Source organism: Myotis myotis, unplaced genomic scaffold (assembly GCF_014108235.1).
Source record: "Myotis myotis isolate mMyoMyo1 unplaced genomic scaffold, mMyoMyo1.p scaffold_m19_p_3, whole genome shotgun sequence".
NCBI classification, from domain to species: domain Eukaryota; kingdom Metazoa; phylum Chordata; class Mammalia; order Chiroptera; family Vespertilionidae; genus Myotis; species Myotis myotis.
The window spans coordinates 101,946,309-101,966,856 of NW_023416335.1; the positions used below are offsets into that span (position 1 = coordinate 101,946,309).

General features: G+C 37.8%; 1 protein-coding gene across 10 annotated transcripts in view; it reads right to left on the bottom strand.

The window, feature by feature from the left end:
- Positions 1–20,548, bottom strand: part of POSTN (periostin) — a 50,989-nt gene that overhangs the window by 21,693 nt on the left and 8,748 nt on the right. For 6 of the 10 annotated variants that reach the window (XR_004966313.1, XR_004966312.1, XM_036301047.1 and 3 more), the window contains exons 7-17: positions 19,893–20,034; positions 18,566–18,778; positions 17,324–17,458; positions 15,233–15,381; positions 5,865–6,001; positions 4,937–5,067; positions 4,432–4,562; positions 4,234–4,336; positions 4,057–4,124; positions 3,311–3,356; positions 684–722 (exon numbers count right to left, since the gene is read on the bottom strand). Coding sequence is in view for 8 of the 10 variants with exons in the window: in XM_036301047.1 (XP_036156940.1) it covers positions 684–722; positions 3,311–3,356; positions 4,057–4,124; positions 4,234–4,336; positions 4,432–4,562; positions 4,937–5,067; positions 5,865–6,001; positions 15,233–15,381; positions 17,324–17,458; positions 18,566–18,778; positions 19,893–20,034 (1,294 nt within the window). In the remaining 2 variants the exon portion in view is untranslated. The remainder of the gene's footprint in view (positions 1–683; positions 723–3,310; positions 3,357–4,056; positions 4,125–4,233; positions 4,337–4,431; positions 4,563–4,936; positions 5,068–5,864; positions 6,002–15,232; positions 15,382–17,323; positions 17,459–18,565; positions 18,779–19,892; positions 20,035–20,548) is intronic. The other 4 variants (XM_036301046.1, XM_036301042.1, XM_036301048.1 and 1 more) reach the window with 1 other exon arrangement.

The following is a 20,548-nucleotide window of genomic DNA, read 5'->3' on the forward strand; positions in this document are numbered from 1 at the left end:
CTGCCTGCCTGATTGCCCCTAACAACTCCCCTGCCAGCCTGATCGATGCCTAACTGCTTCCCTGCTAGGCCAATTGCCCCTAACTGTCCTCCCCTGAAGGCCTTGTTTCTCCTAACTGCCCTCCCCTGCTTCCCAGTCACCCTTAACTGCCCTCCCTTGCCAGCCTGGTCACCCCTAACTGCCCTCCCTCCCCTGCAGGCTTGGTCAGCCCCAACTGCCCTCCCCTGCCGGCCATCGTGTGGTGGCCATCTTGTGTCCACATGGGGGTGGCCATCTTTGACCACATGGGAGCAGCCATCTTGTGTGTTGGAGTGATGGTCAATTTGCATATTATTCTTTTATTAGATCAGATAATAATCCTATCTAGTAAGAGAGAAACATGGTAATTAGTGTACGACCGCTACCCTTCCCATTGGCTAATCAGGGCGATATGCAAATTAACTGCCAGCCAAGATGGCCGCTGGAAGCCAGGCAGCTGGAAGCAAACATGAGGCTTGCTTGCTTCAGTGACGGAGGACTCCAACGTTCCCCACCTGCTTTGCCGGCCTCTGAGCCTGCAGTTTGAAACATTGTAACAAATATAGAAGCTAAACAAAACCCCAGAAACCTGCTTTCAGCCCACTGGGATCTCAGAGCTGGAGTTATACATTGTTTCGATTTTAGAACCCAAACAAACCAGATACCTGCTTTCAGCAGCAGAGGCCTCAGAGCTGGAGCCAGAGCTAAAGCAGGACCAGAATAAAAAAAAAAAAAAAGAAGAAACAAAGGAGCAGTTGAGAGCTTCCATCACCCGCCAGCCTGAAAACAGCCCAGAGCCCCTCACCCAGACTAGCCAGACACCCCAGTGGGGACCCCCACCCTGAAGGGTGTGTGGCCAGCTGCAAACAGCCATCATCCCCTCATCCAGGCTGGCCAGGCACCCCAGTGGGGACCCCCACACTGAAGGGTGTGTGACCAGCTGCAAACAGCCATCATCCCCTCACCCCGGCTGGCCAGGAACCCCAGTGGGGACCCCCACCCTGGTCCAGGAAACCCTTCAGGGCAAACCAGCCAGCCCCACCCATGCACCAGGCCTCTATCCTATATAGTAAAAGGGTAATAGGCCTCCCAGCACCGGTATCAGCAGAGCCGCGAGGCCTCCCAGCACCGGGATCAGTGGAGCCAAGAGGCCTCCCGGCACCAAGATCAGTGTGACAGGGGGCAGCGCCCAAACCCCTTGATTGCCCTGTGGCTCTGTGTGTGACAGGGGGTGAGGCCACAACCTCCCTATCAGCCCTGCTGTGCTCATGACAGGGGAAGGGGCCACAACCCCCTGATCAGCCCTGCTCTGTGCCTGATAGGGGGGAGCTCTCCAATCCCCTGATCGCCCTATGACTCTGTGTGTGACATGGTGCAGCACCCCAAACCACCCCCCCCCATGGGCCCTGCTCTGTGTGTGACAGGGGGCAGTGCCCCAACTCCCCTATCGGCCCTACTCTGTGAGTGACAGGGGGGAGCTCCTCAACCCCCTGATCGACCCTGCTCTGTGCATGACAGGGGGCAGAACCCCAACCCCCTGATTGGCCCTGGTCTGTGCATGACAGGGGGTGGCACCACAATCTCCCCATCGACCCTGTCTTGAGTGTGACAGGGAGTGGGGCCCCAACCCCCCTATCGGCCCTACCCTGAGCGTGACTGAGGGTGGCATCGCAACCTCCCAATCCGCCCTGCTCTATGCATGACAGGGGGTGCCGCCCCAACTCCCCAATCAGCCCTGCTCTGAGCCCGACCAGGGGCTGCACCTAGAGATTGGGCCTGCCTTCTGCCACCCGGGAGCAGGCCTAAGCCAGCAGGTCGTTATCTCCCGAGGGGTCCCAGACTGCGAGAGGGCACAGGCCGGGCTGAAGGACCCCCCTTCCTCCCCGAGTGCACAAATTTTTGTGCACCGGGCCTCTAGTAAAAGCATTATATGCTAATTTAGACCAGACATCCTTCCAGACGTTCTTCCAGACAACCTTCCAGATGAAGCAGGGGCTGCAAGGGAAGCCTGGATCCCGGATGCCAGAGGGAAGCCAGTGCTGGCAGCCAGGGGAAGGAAAGCCTACTCTTGCATGAATTTTGTGCATTGGGCCTCTAGTTATGACATAATTGAAATCAGTAAGAGCAGCAGACATTTTGTTTTGCTCATTATATTGTCTTTACTTCTTTTCCATACCAAGTGTGAATCTTAAAGAAAATTTTCTTAAATAGCAGATTCTAATGGTATAAAATAGAATAATTTTCTAGTCAGAATAAATGTGGAAATTGAAATAATTTTTTAGCAACTATTATATATTGAGTGTTTAATGGTAGAGTCAAAACAAAATTAGAATTTCTGCTTTGAAAGTTACAAGAAAGAAAGAAAAAATACAAAGGAAGATAAGTCACATTGAAAAAGAAATACCACAAATTATGTTTATGAAAATGACATATCCTTTACCAATGTTAGATAGTAGGGGTTAAATTTTGATAATCTGATAGAATCAGGGATAAAAAGAACCTTGGGATCTAGAAACTTTATGTTTATCACCTGGCAAAAATTTTATTTCTTTGTACAGTTTTGGATAGAGAGAGTTTTTGACCACCAAGTCATAAACATTAAGATTCTTTGTCACATTGTGTTCCACCCTGAATTTAGCCAACTGAGGACTTGAGGATATAGTAAGCAACAAATCCTTTGGCAATGCTATTTCTGTGTCCACACATCTGCATTTTCAGATAGCTCTCAAGTGATTTTTACCTAGCTCTTCCTTTTAAGGTTTGTATGTCTTTTTTTCTGCTTCTCTGCCATACTAGCTATTATATTTTACTGCGATCCTATGTAATAAAAGCCCAGTGACCAAACAGTGGAACAACCAGAATGACCGGTTGACCAGTTACTATGACAAGCACTGACCACCAGGGGGCAGACACTCAACGCAGGAGCTGACCCCTGGTAGTCAGTGTGGTCCCACAGTGGGAGCGCTGCTCGGCTGACTGGGATGAGAGGCGCTCTCACAGCATGCCAATCCCCGCAGGCCACGCCCCCCACCAGTGCACGAATCCTGTGCACTGGGCCGCTAGTTCTTATATATTTTTGGATGAGTGGGGAAATGGTTTCTTGGAGTTGGAGGGCATGGCAAAGGATGAGAGGTCTCATTCTAAGCTCAAGCCTTATTTAAAGTGGGATCCAATTTGCCATTGTTTGAATTCTAAATACCAGATTATCAGTAGTCTCTGTTTGTAAATATAAAAAACATTATCAATATTTTTTATTTTTCCACTTATATGTGACATTCCCATATGTACTTACTATAGACAGTCATGGGGATTTCTTTGAAGGTGCTACCACGAACAAACTGAAAATAAATGTTTATACATGAAGTGTAGTAATATGACATGTATACTTAGTAACATAAAACTAAGGCTAGTTGTATTAAAAAATATGGAACCACTGTATTTCTTACTAAGGTAAATAAAATAAAGCTATCATTACACTTAAAAGAAATGAAGTCTTCATATGAGTCAAATTCCAGTTTCCTGCTATAAGGCTGATAGCTTAACATTTATAGATTTGTAATTCAGTCTTGAAAATTATAGAATACTTAATCCAAAGTCATGTGTTTTCTGACACATTGACTCTATAGTAATAAAGAAGCAAAATATTCCTTGCCTTTAACTATTATGATTAATGACAACTTTTTATAAGTATATATTTTTTCTTATATTCAGTAGCAAAAATATTTGAGGATAAAAAAATTATAGTTGTTTTTCTCCATGTCTCATCTTCCCTACTGGATGGCAAAATTTTTGCATAAAGAGCCATATCTGATTCAACTTAATATTTCACATAACACTTAATATACTGCTTGGCCTCATGTAAATTGTAATGGATTGTTGTTGAATAAAGCCATAAGGAATTTATGTCATTTCTTTACAGATGGGCCAGTGATGCATAATCAACAGAGCAATCCAAGCCTAGTGTCCTACTCATTAATGTACACATTTATAGTTTCTTATGTTCAACATATTATAAATAAATCCAATAATATTCTGTACCTTAATTTGGATATATTTGATCAGTTTATTAAGTACTTCCAGCAGCTGATCACTTCCAATAGGCATGTCTATGAAGAGGAATATTAAATAAATGTTGGCAAGAATATATGAAATAAAAATCTAGGTTTTTTTTAATAAAAAAGATTTAGCATATTAATGAATTCAGTAATTACCAACCTGCTGGATAGAGAAGTTTATCTACAACATGAATGACACCATTTGTTGTCATGATATCAGATTCTTTTGATTTCAATTCATTTATCAGAAGTGTGTCATTTACCTATCAAAACAAGGAATAATGTCGATGAGAAATTTAATGAAAAATGAACATTACAATTTATGAACACTATCATAAATTCATTCCATAAAACTTACTCCTTTCAGATAGATTTTGCTTCCTTGTATGGTCTTTAGAATGTTAGTAACTCCAGGTTCAAACCCCTTTCCAATGAAAACTCCTGGTGTCAGGTGATAAAGGATAATGTTTTGAAGAGCATTTTTGTTGCCTAGAAGGAAAATATATATATTTATTTAATAACATGTCATCTTGTTTTGGCATTTTGATGCTAGGAATACTAAAGAGAAAAATATTTGTCTTTATATTCCCACACTGTATTTCTTATCTAATTGTTCTCTCAAGTTACTATTGATAAATAACATAAATGAACACATAGCCCAAACACATGACAGTAAGCAGTTAACCAAGAATATTAATGAGTGACCCTTCACATATCTTAAATGAAAATAATGAAAACTATGACTCTACAAAAATTTTTTAAAAGGAAACATTTTTGAGGCTGATGTCTGGGCAGAAACCCTTGAGGAAGAAATTAGATCCTGATATTAGATCCTCAAATATTCCATATTCACTTTTACTTACGAATCAGAATTTCCTTTTCTTCATTAGTCATTCCCTTAAAGGCATCATTGGTTGGAACAAATAAAGTCCAATCCCCAGGTTGTGTTAGGAGCTCTTTCAAGTCTGCAGCTTCTAGAAAGCTAAGGAAGATGCTAAACAGAAAAGACATGTGTTTATTTTGTTAGATTTAGATATAGTATGCTCACCTACAATGCATGGAATAGAATATAATCCATGTATTCAGAAAGCATGAGAAAGTTGTTCATACATTTTTATAGGTTTCATATGCAATTTACCTGTTAAGAAAGTTTTTTCATGGGGAAATTATTTAAAGGTACATGTGATTTTTTAAAAATATATTTTATTGATTTTTTACAGAGAGGAAGGGAGAGGGATAGAGAGTTAGAAACATTGATGAGAGAGAAGCATCGATAAGCTGCCTCCTGCACACCTCCTACTGGGGATGTGTCCGCAACCAAGGTACATGCCCTTGACTGGAATCTAACCTGGGACCTTTCAGTCCACAGGCCGATGCTATATCCACTGAGCCAAACCAGTTAGGGCTACGTGTGATTTTTAAATTTTCTAAATACTGTTTTTCTCCTATAAAACTTGAAAAGGTCACACTTTATAGCAAATAAACATTTTTAATTTAATATTCTACAAAATAACTTTTGCTATTAAATATCATTTAAAAATTTAATTATAAAAAACTTGCAAAGAGTAGTTCAGTTTATAAGATTGTGTGTGTTTTTCAGTCACCAAATTATATTATGTTGCACCAGGAAGCAAAATAATGTTGAGAATATATTTAGTTTCATAGACTTATTATTCTAAGTTTTATGATCAGCAATACTGAATATTAAATGCCATTTGGAATTCTAACTGTGAAACAAAAATATGCCAATACCGCTCATTCTTTTGTGGATGTGAAACTAATTAAGTTTACCTAAAGCGTTTATCTTGTTTTAACTTTTCATGGAGGGATTTCTCTGCTGGTTTGATGATCTCTCGGAATATGTGAATAGCACCATTTCTCCCTTGTTTGCTTCCTCTCACCATGCAGGAATTTTCAATGCAGACAGCCTAGCAAAGGAAAAAAAGATACAGCTCTCCATTTCCTTATTTGAATTTTCCTATGTGGAAATAATTGCATAATTAAATTTTTAGATTGACTCTCCTAAGAGGTACCCTGACCTATATGGCTAGTGGAAAAAGCTTCTCTCTTCTGTTTTTAATTCCTTGCAAAATCTGACATCACCTTATTCAACCAGGTTTTCTGCTACTACTCAAGCTACCCTAGGTGTCAGCAGGTAGTTTTATGAGTAAGTAATAAAAGTTCCATAGAATTCCATTGTTACATTTTCTACCATTCCTCTTCATGTTCCAACCATTTTTCCAACCTTCTTAGGAAACTTTAACCTTTTAACTCTTTAGGACCTTTTTTCACTGTCAGTTTCCTGACATCAGTGCCTCTTGTGATCTTCATTAATAGTTTCTATATTTTCTTAACTGTAATATCCCATCAATTTATAAATTAAAGTATTAATTTAGTTATAGTACTTTTAAACAAATAAAGGTAAATATATAATTTAGAGAACAGCCCATTTTCTGCTTCCTTTATAATGTTTGTCATGGAATTGTGGAACTATAATGAACAGATACTGTGTCAAATTCAATTCTAGGAAATGCTTTACTTTCTGTAAAATATTTTAGCTATAGCTGTATGTGTTTCCTGGACAGAAACCACTAGTTGCACTGTGATTTTGATAAGCAATATTTTCTAAAATGTTTTCTTCAGATAAAGTACAGTAGAATCATTTTATAGGATTCAAAAATATTTCTGTTTATGAAAGTTTATCTTGAGAGTTATTCAAAAGAGATTCAATTGCTGAATTGTGATCTCAGAGTAAAAGATCATTCTACATATTTGATTATACATAAAAATTATCTTGTAAATTATAATAGACCCTATAAACTGATAAACAAATGGCCAATGGACAGATGAAGAGATAGTTAACATCATTAATCATCAGTAAATGCAAGTCAAAACCATAATGAAATACTACCTCAGACCAGTCAGAATGGCAGTTAACAAAACTCAAAGAATTAAGAACAGAGTTAGATCCAGAAACTCCTCTTCTGCATATCTAACAAAAAAATTTGAAAAGATATATTCACCACTTTGTTCATTGCAGCATTATTCCCAGTGACCAAGACATGGAAACAACCAAAGTTTCCTTCCATAGATGATTGGGTAAAGAAGATTTGGTACATATGTACAATGGAATACTACTCAGCCATAAGAAAAGATGAAACACTACCCTGTGGGGAGATTAAAAATGGCAGCAGAGTAAGTGGAAGCTACACTGACACTCTCCAAGCACCAAACTGGAAATACAGCTAAAATACAGAAAAATCACCCTGAAAAATCAACTAAAGACTAGCTGGAGAGAACCCTGATAACTAAAGATGGAAAGTGGAGACTGTATAGAGACTGGTAGGAAGTGTGGAGACAAGAAAGGGATGGCTGGGCTTCCACAGTCAGCAGCTGAAGTTTCAAAGTGTTATCACAGCTGTTAGGAGTTTCCCACTGAGAACTCTGGGGTCTAAACCCCAAGCTGGCCTCCCCAGCCCAGAGCACCAGAACTTAGAAAGGTGCCCACGTAATACCTGACTGTGAAAAGCATCAAGGTTGCTGTCTGCCAGTGAGAGATGGCTGGAAATGCTGGCACCCTCTTAAAGGACCAAGGCACAACATTTTGTGTGCAGCTTTTCACCTTGGGCTCCAGGAGAGGGAGGGAAGAGTAGACTGGAGCTGTGTCAGGAGATTCCAGGGTTGCGGGGGTGGGAATTGGAGCTTGGAGGGCAATCTTCTGGTCTCCTGTGCTGAGTCATTCCCTCACTGTGTGGAGGACATCTTTCTCTGATTGACATTTGCTATCTAGTCAGTTTTGGCTGGGGTGAAGGCAATTGCACACCCTAATGGAAGTCATCTCGTCCCACCCTGTGGTCAGCATAAGGTTAATCAAGCATGAATAAAAATCAAACTGCAGGCAGAGGTGGATCTCTGGAGGTTTTGAGTCTGTCCTGATATAATCTCTGGCCCTGATCTAAGAAAAGCAGACCCTGGTGCACATTGTGGTGCTTTCCTAAGGTACCCAACCCCAACAGAGGGAGCCACAAGCTGTGGATTGCTGGTAGCCTCAAACAGAGTACTAAGTGCCAGTCAGAAGCAGCATCTGACATTATCCTGCATTAGAGATTGGGAGTCACAGCAGATCTACCTAATATATATACACAAACCCAGATAGAAAGCCAAAATGGGAAGACAAAGAAACAACTCCCAATGAAAGAAGAGGAGAATTCACCAGAAGAAGAACTAAATGAAACAGAGACAAGAAATTTATCAGAGATAGAGCTCAGAATAATAATGGCAAAGATGCTCAACAGCATGAGAAAAAATATAGTAATTATGAAAAAAGACCAGTTGGAAATAAAGAATGACATAACACTAATAACACTGTGGAAGGAATACACAGCAGATATGGGGAAGCAGAGGACTGGATCAGTGAATTAGAAGACAGAGTAGAAAAAAAAAATCACTCAATCAGAGAAACAAAAAACAATTTAAAAACAGGAGGACAGTTTAAGGGAGCCATGGGACAAAGTGAAACAAAAATATTCACATAATCAGAGTGCCAGAAGGAGGCGAAAGTGAGCAAGGGATAGAGAACATATTTGAAGAAATAATGGCAAAATACTTCCCCAACCTACTGAAGAAAAAAGTCACATAAGTGCAGGAGGCACATAGAGTCACAAGGAAGAAGAATCCAAACAGGCCCATACCCAGACACATCATAATTAAAATGACAAAAATTAAAAATAGAGAATCTTAAAGAGAGAAAAGCAATGTGTTACCTACAAAAGGGTTGATTCCTCATCAGAAACTCTATAAGCCAGAAGGGAATGGCATGAAGTATTCAAGGTAATGAAAAGCAAGTATCTGAAATCAAGATTACTATATCCAGAAAGGCTATCATTCAAAATAGATGGTGAAATAAAAAGCTTACCAGACAAAAAGGCTTTATCACCACCAAACCAGCACTGCAAGAAATGCTAACGGGACTGCTATAATGAGAAGAAATATATATAGAGAAACATAGACATACAGATCTTAAGTGTCAAGAAATAAGTTCCTATCAATAATAACCGTAAATGCAAATGGATTAAATGCTCCAATCAAAAGATATAGGGTACACGAAAGGATACAAAAACATGACCCAATTATATGCTGTCTACAAGAGACCCACCTCGGACCAAAAGACTCACACAGGCTGAGGATGAAGGGATGGAAAAACATTTTCCATGAATGGAAAGGAAAAAAAAAACAAAACAAAAACAACGCTAGGGTAGCAATCCTCATATCTGACAAATAGACTTCAAAATGAATTTCATCACAAGAGACAATAAGGGTCACTACATAATACTAAAGGTATCAATACAACAAGAGGATATAACCCTGGTAAACATATATGTACCCAATATAGGAGCACCTAAATATATATTAAAAAACACTTCTTGAGGACTTTAAGGGAAAGATCAAAAGCAATGCAGTTATAGTAGGGGACTTTAATGCCCTACTGACTTCACTGGATAGATCTTCCAGATAAAAAATTATCAAGGAAAGAGTGACTCTAAATGACCCACTGGATCAGATGGATTTAATTATCATTTATAGAACATTTCATCCCAATGCTGCAGAATATACATTCTTCTCAAGTACACATGGACCATTCTCAAAGATAGACCACATGTTAGAATACAAAACAAGTTTCTACAATTTCAAGAAAATTGAATTCATATCAAGCATCTTCTTAGACCACAATGGAATAAAATTAGAAATCAACTACATTAAAAATACTCCAAAACATTCTAACACAAGGAGGCTATATAACATGTTATTAAACAACTAGAGGCCTGGTGCATGAATTTGTGCACCAGTGGGGTCCCTTGACCTGGCCTGTGGGATCGGGCTGAAACCTGCTCTCCAACATCCCCCGAGGGGTCCCAGATTGCAAGAGGGCACAGGCCATGCCAAGGGACCCCACCGGTGCACAATCAGGGCCAGGGAGGGATGTAGGAGGTTGGCCAGCCCAGGAGGGACCGCGGAAGGGCTCCAGGGAGTGTCCAGACCAATTTGCTCAGTTCTGATTGACCAGACCCCAGCAACAAGCTAACCTACCAGTCGAAGCATCTCTCCCCTGGTGGTCAGTGCATGTCATAGCGAATAATTGAGTGGACTTAGCATATCATTAGCATATTATGCTTTGATTGGTTGAATGGCCTACTGGACAACCAGACACTTAGCATATTAGGCTTTTTTTATATAGGATGACAGGGTTACCAATGAGATCAAGGAAGAAATAAAAAATGTTCTGGAAACAAATGTAAATGAACCTAAAACAACCTAAAATCTCTGTGACCCAGCAAAAGCAGTTCTAAGAGGGAGGTTCATAGCACTTCAGGCCTACCTCAAAAGACAAGAAAAATTAATAATAAAATATTTAACACTACACCTTAAAGAATTAGAGCAATAAGAAAAGCCCAGAGGAAGTAGAATGAAATAAATAATAAAGATTAGAACAGAAATAAATTACATTGGGATGAAAAAAATCATACAAAAGTTCATTGAAACTAAGAGTTTATTCTTTGAAAAGATAAACAAGATTTATGAGCCTTCAGCTAGTCTCATCCTATATAATAAAAGCCTAATATGCAAGTTGACCAAATGGCGGAACCACCAGCCACTATGATATGCACTGACCACCAGGGGACAAACACTCAATGCAGGAGCTGCCCCCAGCCCACAGGCCCAAGGCACGTGCCAGCGGGGGACCTGTGATCGCCCCATCAGTTACCCCACAGATTGGCCCTGATTACTGGCCAGGCCTAGGGACTTTACCCATACATGAATTTCATGCACTGAGCCTCTAGTCAGAAAATAAAGAGAGAGGACCCCCAAAATTAAATCAGAAATGAAAGTGGTGAAGTAACAACTGACACCATGGAAATATAAAGGGTTGTAAGAAAATACTGTGAACAGCTATATGCCAACAAGCTGGACAAAGTGTATAAAATGGACACATTCCTAGAAAAATACAATCTCCCAAAACTGAATCAGAAAGAGTCAGAAAACCTAAATAAGCCAATAACAACTGATGAAATAGAAGCAGTAATCAAAAACTTCCTGCAAACAAAAGTCTTGCCCTGGACAGCTTTATAGGGGAGTTTTACCAAACCTTCAAAGAACAACACCTATCTTCCTCAAACTATTCCAAAAAATCCAAGAGGAATGAAAAGTTCCAAGGTCTTTTCATGAGTTCAATAAAGAGAACTAATTCCAAAACCAGATAAAGGAACAAGGAAATAGAACTATAGTCCAGTATATTGGGTGAACATATATGCTAAAACCTTTAACAAAATATTAGCAAATTGGATCCAGCAATGTATTAAAAAAGATCATATTCCATGACCAAATAGAACTTATTATGCAGATGAAGGATATTTGCAAATCAGTAAATGCGATACATCACATAAACAAATTAAAAGGAAAAAAAAATCACATGTACATATCAATTTACACAGAAAAAGAATTCAACAAAACCTAACACCTATCTTTTATTAAAAACTCTCAGCAAAGTGGGACTAGAGGGATCATATCTCAACATAATAAAGGTCATATATGACAAACGTATAGTGAACATCATACTCAATAGGCAATAACTAAAACCTTTTCCCCTAAGAACAGGAACAAGTCAGTGATGTCCAATTTCACCACTCATAGTACTGGAAGTTCTAGCCACAGGGTCAGACAAGAAGAAGTAAAAGACATCCAAATTGAAAAGGAAAAAGTTAAACTCTCATTATTCCCAAATGACATGATTATTATACATAGAAAATTCTAAAGACTCCACCAAAAACTACTAGATTTAATCAATGAATTTGGCAATGTAGCAGGATACAAAATTAACATCCAGAAATTGATGGCATTTTTATACACCAATAATTGAATTGTCAGAAAGAGAGATTAAACAAATAATCCAATTTACCATGGCAACAAAAAATTAAGGTATTTGGGAATAAACGTAACCAACGAGGTATAAGAGTTATACGTGGAAAACTACAGGATGTTGAAAAAAGAGAGAGAGGAAGATATAAACAAGTAGAAGAATATACCATGTTCATGGATTGGTAATATTTACATCATTAAAATGTTCATACTACCCAAAGAAATCTACAGATGCAATGCAATTATGATTAAAAAATTAACAGCATATTTCACAGATCTAGAAAAAAATACTCCAAAATGTATATGGAATCAGTAAAGACCCCAAATAATTGCAGTAATCTTGAGAAAGAAAGACAATGTTAGAGGAATCACAATACCAGATATCAAGTTATACTACAAAACCACTGTAATCAAAGCAGCCTGCTACTGGCACAAGAACAGACATATAGTTCAATGGAACAGAACAGAGACCCCAGAAATCAACCCAAGCAATTACCCTCAATTAATATTTGACAAAGAAGGTAAGAACATACAATGGAGTCAAGACAGTCTCCTCAATAAATGTTGTTGGGAAAATTGGACAGATACATGCACAAAAATGAAACTAGATCACCAACTTACACCATAAACAAGAATAAAACTCAAAATGGATACAAGACTTAAATGTAAGTTGTCATGGCATTAAAATTCTGGAAGAAACCATAAGAAGGAAAATCTCAGACATCTCTCCTAGCAACATGTTTACAGATACATCTCCTAGGGCAAAGGAAACTAAGGAGAAAATAAACAAATGGGACTACATAAAAATAAAAAGCTTCTTCATAATAAAAGAAGCCATCAACAAATCAAAAGGGATCCCGCTGTATAAGATAACATATTTGACTATGATATTTCTGATAAAGTTTTAATATATAAAATATATAAGTAACAAATACAACTTAACAAAAGGAAGACAAACAATCCAATTTAAAAATGGGCAGAATACCTGAATATATATTTCTCCAAAGAGGATATACAGATGGCCAAGAGACATATGAAAGAATACTCCAAGTTACTGATCATCAGAGAGATGCAAATTAAACAACAATGAGGTATCACCTTATACCTGTCAGAATGGCTACCATCAACAAATTACAAGTGCATATGGGAATATATCATAAGAAACCTGAAACACCAATCAGAAAAAATGCATGTATCCCTATGTTCAGAGCAGCACAATTTATAATAGCTAAGATCTGAAAATAACCCAAGTATATAAAAAAGCAGTGGTACATGTACACCATGGGATACTATACAGCAGTAAAAAAGAAGGAACTCAACATTTGCAATACCATGGAGGGACCTGGAGAGTATTATGTTAATCAAAATAAGCCAGTCAAACAAAGACAAATACAACATGATCTCACTCATATGTGGAATCTAATGAACAAAATAAACTGATGAACAAAATAGGTCCAGAAACATAGTAGCATAGAACAGACTGTGGAATATCAGAGGGTAAGCATAGCAAGATGACTGGGTGAGAAGAGATCAACCAAAGAACTTGTATGCACATATTCTTTAACCCATAAACACAGACAATAGAGTAGTGAAGGCCTTGGGTGGTGGATGGAGGTGGGCTAGAAGGGGTCAATACAGGGAAAAGGGGGACATACGAAATACTTTCAACAATAAAGATTTAATTAAAAATAAAGAAATACTGTCATATGACTACATGGATGGATCTTGAGAATATCATGCTTAGCAAAATAAATCAGACAGAAATAGTCAAGAACCATATGATTTCACTCATATGTAGGATATAAAACTGAAAGCACAAATGAACAAACAGTAAAAACAAACAAACTGCTAGACACAGACAACTATGGAATGCTTACCAGAGGGATTGGGTGTGGAAGGTAGTAAAAGGTAAAAGGGATCAAATATATGGTGACAGGATATTTGACTTAGTGTGGTTGGTTGGCAAACAATACAATATACAGATGATTAATCATAGAATTGTATACTTGAAACCTATATACCAATGTCACCCAATTAAGTTTAATTTTAAAATAAATAAATCACATATATTCAACAAATAACTTGTGTTGGAAAGAATGTAGAGAAAAGGGAGCCCTTGTGTACTTTTGGTGGGACTGCAAATTATTGCAGCCAATATAGAAAGCAGTGTGGAGACTCCTCAAAAAATTAAAAATAGAACTACCATACGATCCAGCAATTCTATTTCTATGTATTTATCAAAGGAAACAAAACACTAATTTAAAAAGACATATACCTTCCTATGTTCAAGGCAGCATTATTTACAATAGCCAAGATATGGAAACAACCTAGATTTCCATTGATAGATGAGTGGATAAAAAATATGTGGTCTAATTTTGCAATGGAATATTACTCAGCCATAAAAAATGAAATTTTACCATTTGTGAGAACAAGGATGGTATTATGCTAAGTGAAGTAAGAGAAAGACAAATACCATATGATTTCACTTATATGTGGAATATGAAGTAAAACAAAAACAGACTTATTGAAAAATGGTTTCCAGAGTAGATAAGAGTTGGGAGGATGGTTGAAAAAGGTGAAGGGCAATATGGAAAATTGTGATCAGTTTTCACAGTGATGGATGATTATTAGACTAAGTGTGATGATCACATTGTAAGATTTATAAATGTCCAATCAGTATATTACATGCCTGAAACTAATTTGTATACAAACTATACTTAAATAAAACTAGTAATGAAAAGCTTATTTTAGAGACGTTGTAGTGATTTGTGGAATTGAAATAATGCTTTATAATATAATGTTATTTATAATTAAACGATTGCAAATTTAAGAATTATTAACACATAGAACTTTTTGTGTAACTTTCTGTCTTCACACATGTTACTCAGTTTCCTGATATTTTCTTTTCTTTTTTAATTGATACTTAGAGAGAAGAAGGGAGAGAGAGAGAGAGAGAGAGAGAGAGAGAGAGAGAGAGAGAGAGAGAGAAATATCGATGTGAGAGAGAACCCATAACCTGGGTATGTGCCCTGACCAGGAATCAACCTGGTCAAAGGGACAAAGCTCCAAACAACTTAGCCACACTGGCCAGGACATTCCCTCCCTGATCTTCTGATGCATATTTATTGTTAAAACTGTATAAATAAAATTCTGGGAAACATATGTTGTAACAACATCCTTTGACAAGCACATGTCACTTAACAATTAGGCCAATGTAGATATTTTATACTGTTTTATTCACTTACTGTTCGATACACAAAGACTCTGAGCTGTTTGCCTCCAATGGTCTCAAGTTTTTGTCCATTGTAAAGCTCATTAAGTCCAACTTTTACTTTCAATATATGATTCTGCAGAATTAATTTAAGAAGGCGCTGATCCATGCTCAGAGTATCATCTATAAATAAATTTTAAAGGAAAAAATATAATGGTATTTAGAAAGCATTAAAGTTTCTCTTGGTAAGAGAAAATAATGAAAATGAATCATTCTTATCTTTGATACTATAGGTCCTACACTCTTATATAACTCAATTAAATGCTCAAGGCAATGGATTTTATGCACCAACAAAAACTCTATGAGCTATTTCATCAAGTGACTATAACATGTTTCCAAGCAGTCCAAACAATGGGTTTCATTTCTGTGAGGGCAACGTAGTTTTGTGTAGTCACTGGAAAAAGTTAAACTCTAGTGGTGGCCAAGAATTTTTCTGAGAATTTGATATCAAATAGCCAGAAAGACTACTGATGAATCATTTGTAAATTTACCTTCATTACTGAAGAGAAAATCAAAGCACAAAACATCTTAAAGGTAGGTTAACATTAATGCATATGGACATCATTATTACAAAGAAGAAAATCATTTCTAGAAATTTGAAGTTTTTATTGATAACTTCTGTCATAATTTGGTATTTGGAAAGTTGTAAAATAGGTGGCACTTATCTATATATATAAAAGCCTAAGTGACCATTATTACCAAATGACCAGAACGACTGGTCAACCAGTCGCTATGATGCACACTGACCACCAGAGGGCAGACGCTCAATGCAGGAGCTGTCCCCAGGTGGTCAGTGCACTCCCACAGCCAACCTCCCGCAGCCCCTCCCCGCAGCTGGCCAGCCCCTCGAATAGGCCTCAATTACTGGCCAGGCCAAGGGACTCCACCAGTGCACAAATTTGTGCACCAGGCCTCTAGTTTGTTTATATAATTATTAAATTATGCCTAACAATTTAAATATGTCTTTAAAAATCACTTTTCTAGAAAAAAATGGCAGGTTGCATTAATCTAAAGACCGTCACTGAATAGAAGCTACTAGGCAAAATATTTATAACAATAGTTTATAACTTAATATAGAAGTGTATAATATTCTCTTGTTTTATTTATTTATAATCATGCACTAGAGGGGGAGTCCCTCAGCCCAGCCTGCCTCCTCTTACTGTCTGGGAGCCCTCAGGGGCAGGAGGTGACCTGGCGATCAGGAGAAGGCGATGCCCCCATCACACCTCTGCTGCTGCCACTGCTGGCAGTGCAAGCCTGGGCCGGCCCTGGTTACTTGACCCTTGGGTGGCCCTGGGTGGCTGGGCAGCCAACATCCAAGGCTTTCCTGTGCCTTGGGCTGGTCCTGGGAGGCTGGGGGGTTAAGGGGACTGGGGGACTCCGGAGGCAGGCTCATGGAGCAGCTGGGCCAGCTTGGGGGCGGGCCCGGCCTTGCCGCACATCTGCCACCCCGGTGGAGCTGAAGGGATTGGGCATTGCCATCTTGTGACTGTGGGTGCCACCATCTTTGAGGGCATGGTAGTCAATTAGCATATCCCCTCCTTATTGGCTGTGGATGCTGCCATCTTTGAGGGTGGGACAGTCAATTAGCATATTCCCTTCTTATTGGCTGTGGACAGTGTCATCTTTGCAATGGCATGAGGGCCAATTAGCATATTCCCTCTTTATTAGATAGGATGTTACTGTCAAATTTTGAGATGCAAAATATACCTGTTTATTCCTAAATATTAGGTTGGTGTTAAATAAGAAAATCAGATTTATTTTTCTTAAGAATCATTATGTGTGCTGGTAATGTGGTTATATTCAGAAAACAACTGAATACCTCTTATCATAAACTTTCACTCCCTTTATGTTATTGCCTATTAAAATAAAATGTTTGAAATAAAGGACATTTCAATAGAGGTTATGTAGTGCTAACACACTGTATGGGTATCCAATACAAAAACCAATCAACAACTTGTAAAACATATATTATTTCTTATTGCCAACAGTCATAGTTGAAGAAAAATGGTGTGGATGGGTTGGGGGCTGAAGAGCAGGAATGACATTGTCCAGTAGTACATACCAGAAAATGCATTATTCACAGGTGCCAGCAAAGTATATTCTCCATCTGGCCTCAGAGCAGATGCCAAACCTAACTGGGCTATGAGGTCTGCAAAAGTGGTTTGTTGATTTCCAGCAAGCTCAATAACTTGTTTGGCTGTAAAATAAACCATCACAATTTCCAAAATGTCAGTGTTATCATCATCATAAAATTAGTAGATTAATTATTGGCTGTTTTCTATAAGCTATTTTCTGCACTGACAATTTAATAAGACATCCTGCCTTTCCTTAGTAAGAATTCCAGCTTCCCTTTTAGGGAATTAATAACATCAAAACATTTTAGAAGGAAAATATCTTTCTGTTTTCTTGCTTTTAATGTTCTTTACTTCTCTATTGCTCACCTCTAGACTCTACTCTTTTTTTAAAAATATATTTTATTGATTGTTTACAGAGAGGAAGGGAGAGGGATAGAGAGTTAGAAACATCGATGAGAGAGAAACATCGATTAGCTGCCTCCTGCACACCCCCTACTGGGGATGTGCCTACAAACAAGGTACATGCCCTTGACCGGAATGGAACCTGGGACCTTTCAGTCCGCAGACCTCTGCTCTATCCACTGAGCCAAACCGGTTAGGGCTAGACTCTACTCTTGTGAGTACCATAGTTCTTTCATTTATTCAAAGATGATCATTTAGCTATATCTTTCCTTTGTGTTTTTAAGAAATATTTGACACTATAAGAACCTTTATAAGTATTAGGTATTAGAAATCCTAGAAAACCAAGTTTCCATGCATGGAGTGCCCATGACTCCACAGGTTAACTATTTAGCACTCAGTTCACTCACTATTTATTTTGTGTTTGTGTTTCACATGTCATTCCTTATCCTATCTAATAATAGACAAACAGGGTAACTGACCGTACCTTTGCTACGCTTCCCATGGACTAATCAGCGAGATATGCAAATTAACCACCAACAAAGATGGCGGTTAATTTGCATATGTAGGTGCCAGGCGGAGCAAAAACTGAAAGTGGCTCCAGCTGGAGCAGCGAAGGCTTTGAAGGCGGCTCTGGCCGGAGCGTATGCCTGGGTCCCCGGTGCTGAAGGAAAACCGGTGCAGGCAGCTAGGGGAAGGGAAGGCCTATTGCACGAATCTTTTCGTGCAACAGGCCTCTAGTACTACATATTCATCTTTCATGGACTTACTCTTGAGGCATCATAATTGATAAACAATAATAATTAGAAGAATATGAAACTGTTACTCACCAGAATCAGGAATTAGGACCTGATCAATCAAATGAATAACACCATTGTTTGTCACAATATCTTTTTTGTTCACCATTTTTATTCCATTTACTGTTATGCTGTCACCATCACATCCTATCTCTATTGTGTTTCCTTCCAGAGTCTCAAAGACTGCTCCTCCTGTAATGGCCTCAGAACACTGGAGAGTGTTTAAAATGTGATATTTCATGAGAGCTGAAGGACAGAATAAAAAGAGAAAGTATTCATATCAAGGGAAATAGAATTTGACCCTTAAAAAACTTGTTTCACTATGAACTAAGTATTTATAAGAAATATATATATCTTATCTAAGGATTAACTAAATGTTTTCAAAGTCTGTTGAAGTTCTTGTAATTTTTTTCATCAACTATATAACAGACAAAGCTCAGCTCAGTAGGACGAAGAAAAGAAGATCAGTTGCATGAAATAATTTGTATAATACTAACAAAATGTGTTGGGTCAAGTCCCCACTATCATAAAAAAGCACTTTTTGATGTGAAAGCAAAAAAATGAATTTGTTCCATTCAGAAGGCCTGTAAAGTTATTTGTTAACTGATATTAGTCCCAAAACACATGAGCAGTATCTTGCATTAGCCACTCATAACAGAATACCTGTACATAAATTTGTAAAGCAATTAATAGAAACTGAAGGCAAGACAAAGAATTCCCTAAAGACAACATATAGAAAGTATTTAAAGTAAAGATTATTTTTGAAGCATATCTCAAGGGATCAATGCTTCAATTATATTATTTTTATATCTGAATTTTCAAAATTCTAATTTTAAATTGGTTAAATGTATTTTGGAAGAGGCTAAGGAAAATGTATTAGTCACAATGTAAAATCTATTTGAAAATAGAAAAGGAGACTGGAAAGAAGACAAATTTTATACATCAATAAGTAATGGCCCAAGAGAACCATGCAATTTATTCAACTCAATCATATTTTTTAGCATAAGTTTATAATTAAGAACACTTAATAATATGTATATAATATTAAAATTTGATGGTTTAGGATACCTTTTCTATACTTGCTGATTCTTTTAATGTTGCTATTTACTTACTTGAAAATAGTACAAAAGTATAGTCTTTAGAATATTATTATTTTAATTACTTTAATTAGTAAATTAATTATTAAATTACTCTGCATATGCTTTCAAAGACTTTTTTTTAAGATTTTTATAGTTCACTTAAATTTTTTTCTTTGTCTTTGCTTATCAAAGCTGATAACTTTAGCATGGCAATCTCTTTTTTATTTTATTTTCTTCTTGAAATTCTGGGAAGCTTCCCATATAGGAAAACATTTTTGTACCTTCAGAAGCCACTTTGTCTCCCATGATCCTTTCTAGGACACCTCGTGGAAGTTTCTCAAAGGCCTCATTGGTGGGAGCAAAGAGTGTGAAGTGACCATCTCTTCCAAGGGCTTCCAATATATCAGATGTGATGGCTGCTGCCTAAAACACAAATGTGCTTTTTAGATGCTTGCACATTATAAATCCAAAAGAAAATTGCAAGACACTTAGACTAGGCTGACAAGAATGAGCTCATTGTATAGAAAACTATAAAAGTTTGGTCTATAGTACTGTATAGAAACATTATAGTACTTTTTGGCACACCAACTATGTCCTTTCCATCTTTTTTCAAACTGTCTGTAAAAAATTACAATTCTGCCATTGTTTGTATGACTGTAGCAATATCCAGCAGTACATAAAATAACTAAGATGTACACATTGTAAATGTACTAAATATACTGCAGTCATGTAACTAATCATTTTCATCTATGTTGTCCACCTAAATATTATTTCATATGAGATGATTTATTCTATGTAAAATGAAAGCTTTTCATCTCAAGAAATATATTTGTTGTCTTTCTGCCAGATTTGTTTAATAGCATTTTATTGTTTTTAGATTCGAACAGAGAAAGAGAAGGAATTTCAATGATCCATGACAATCTACTGTTGCTTCTTG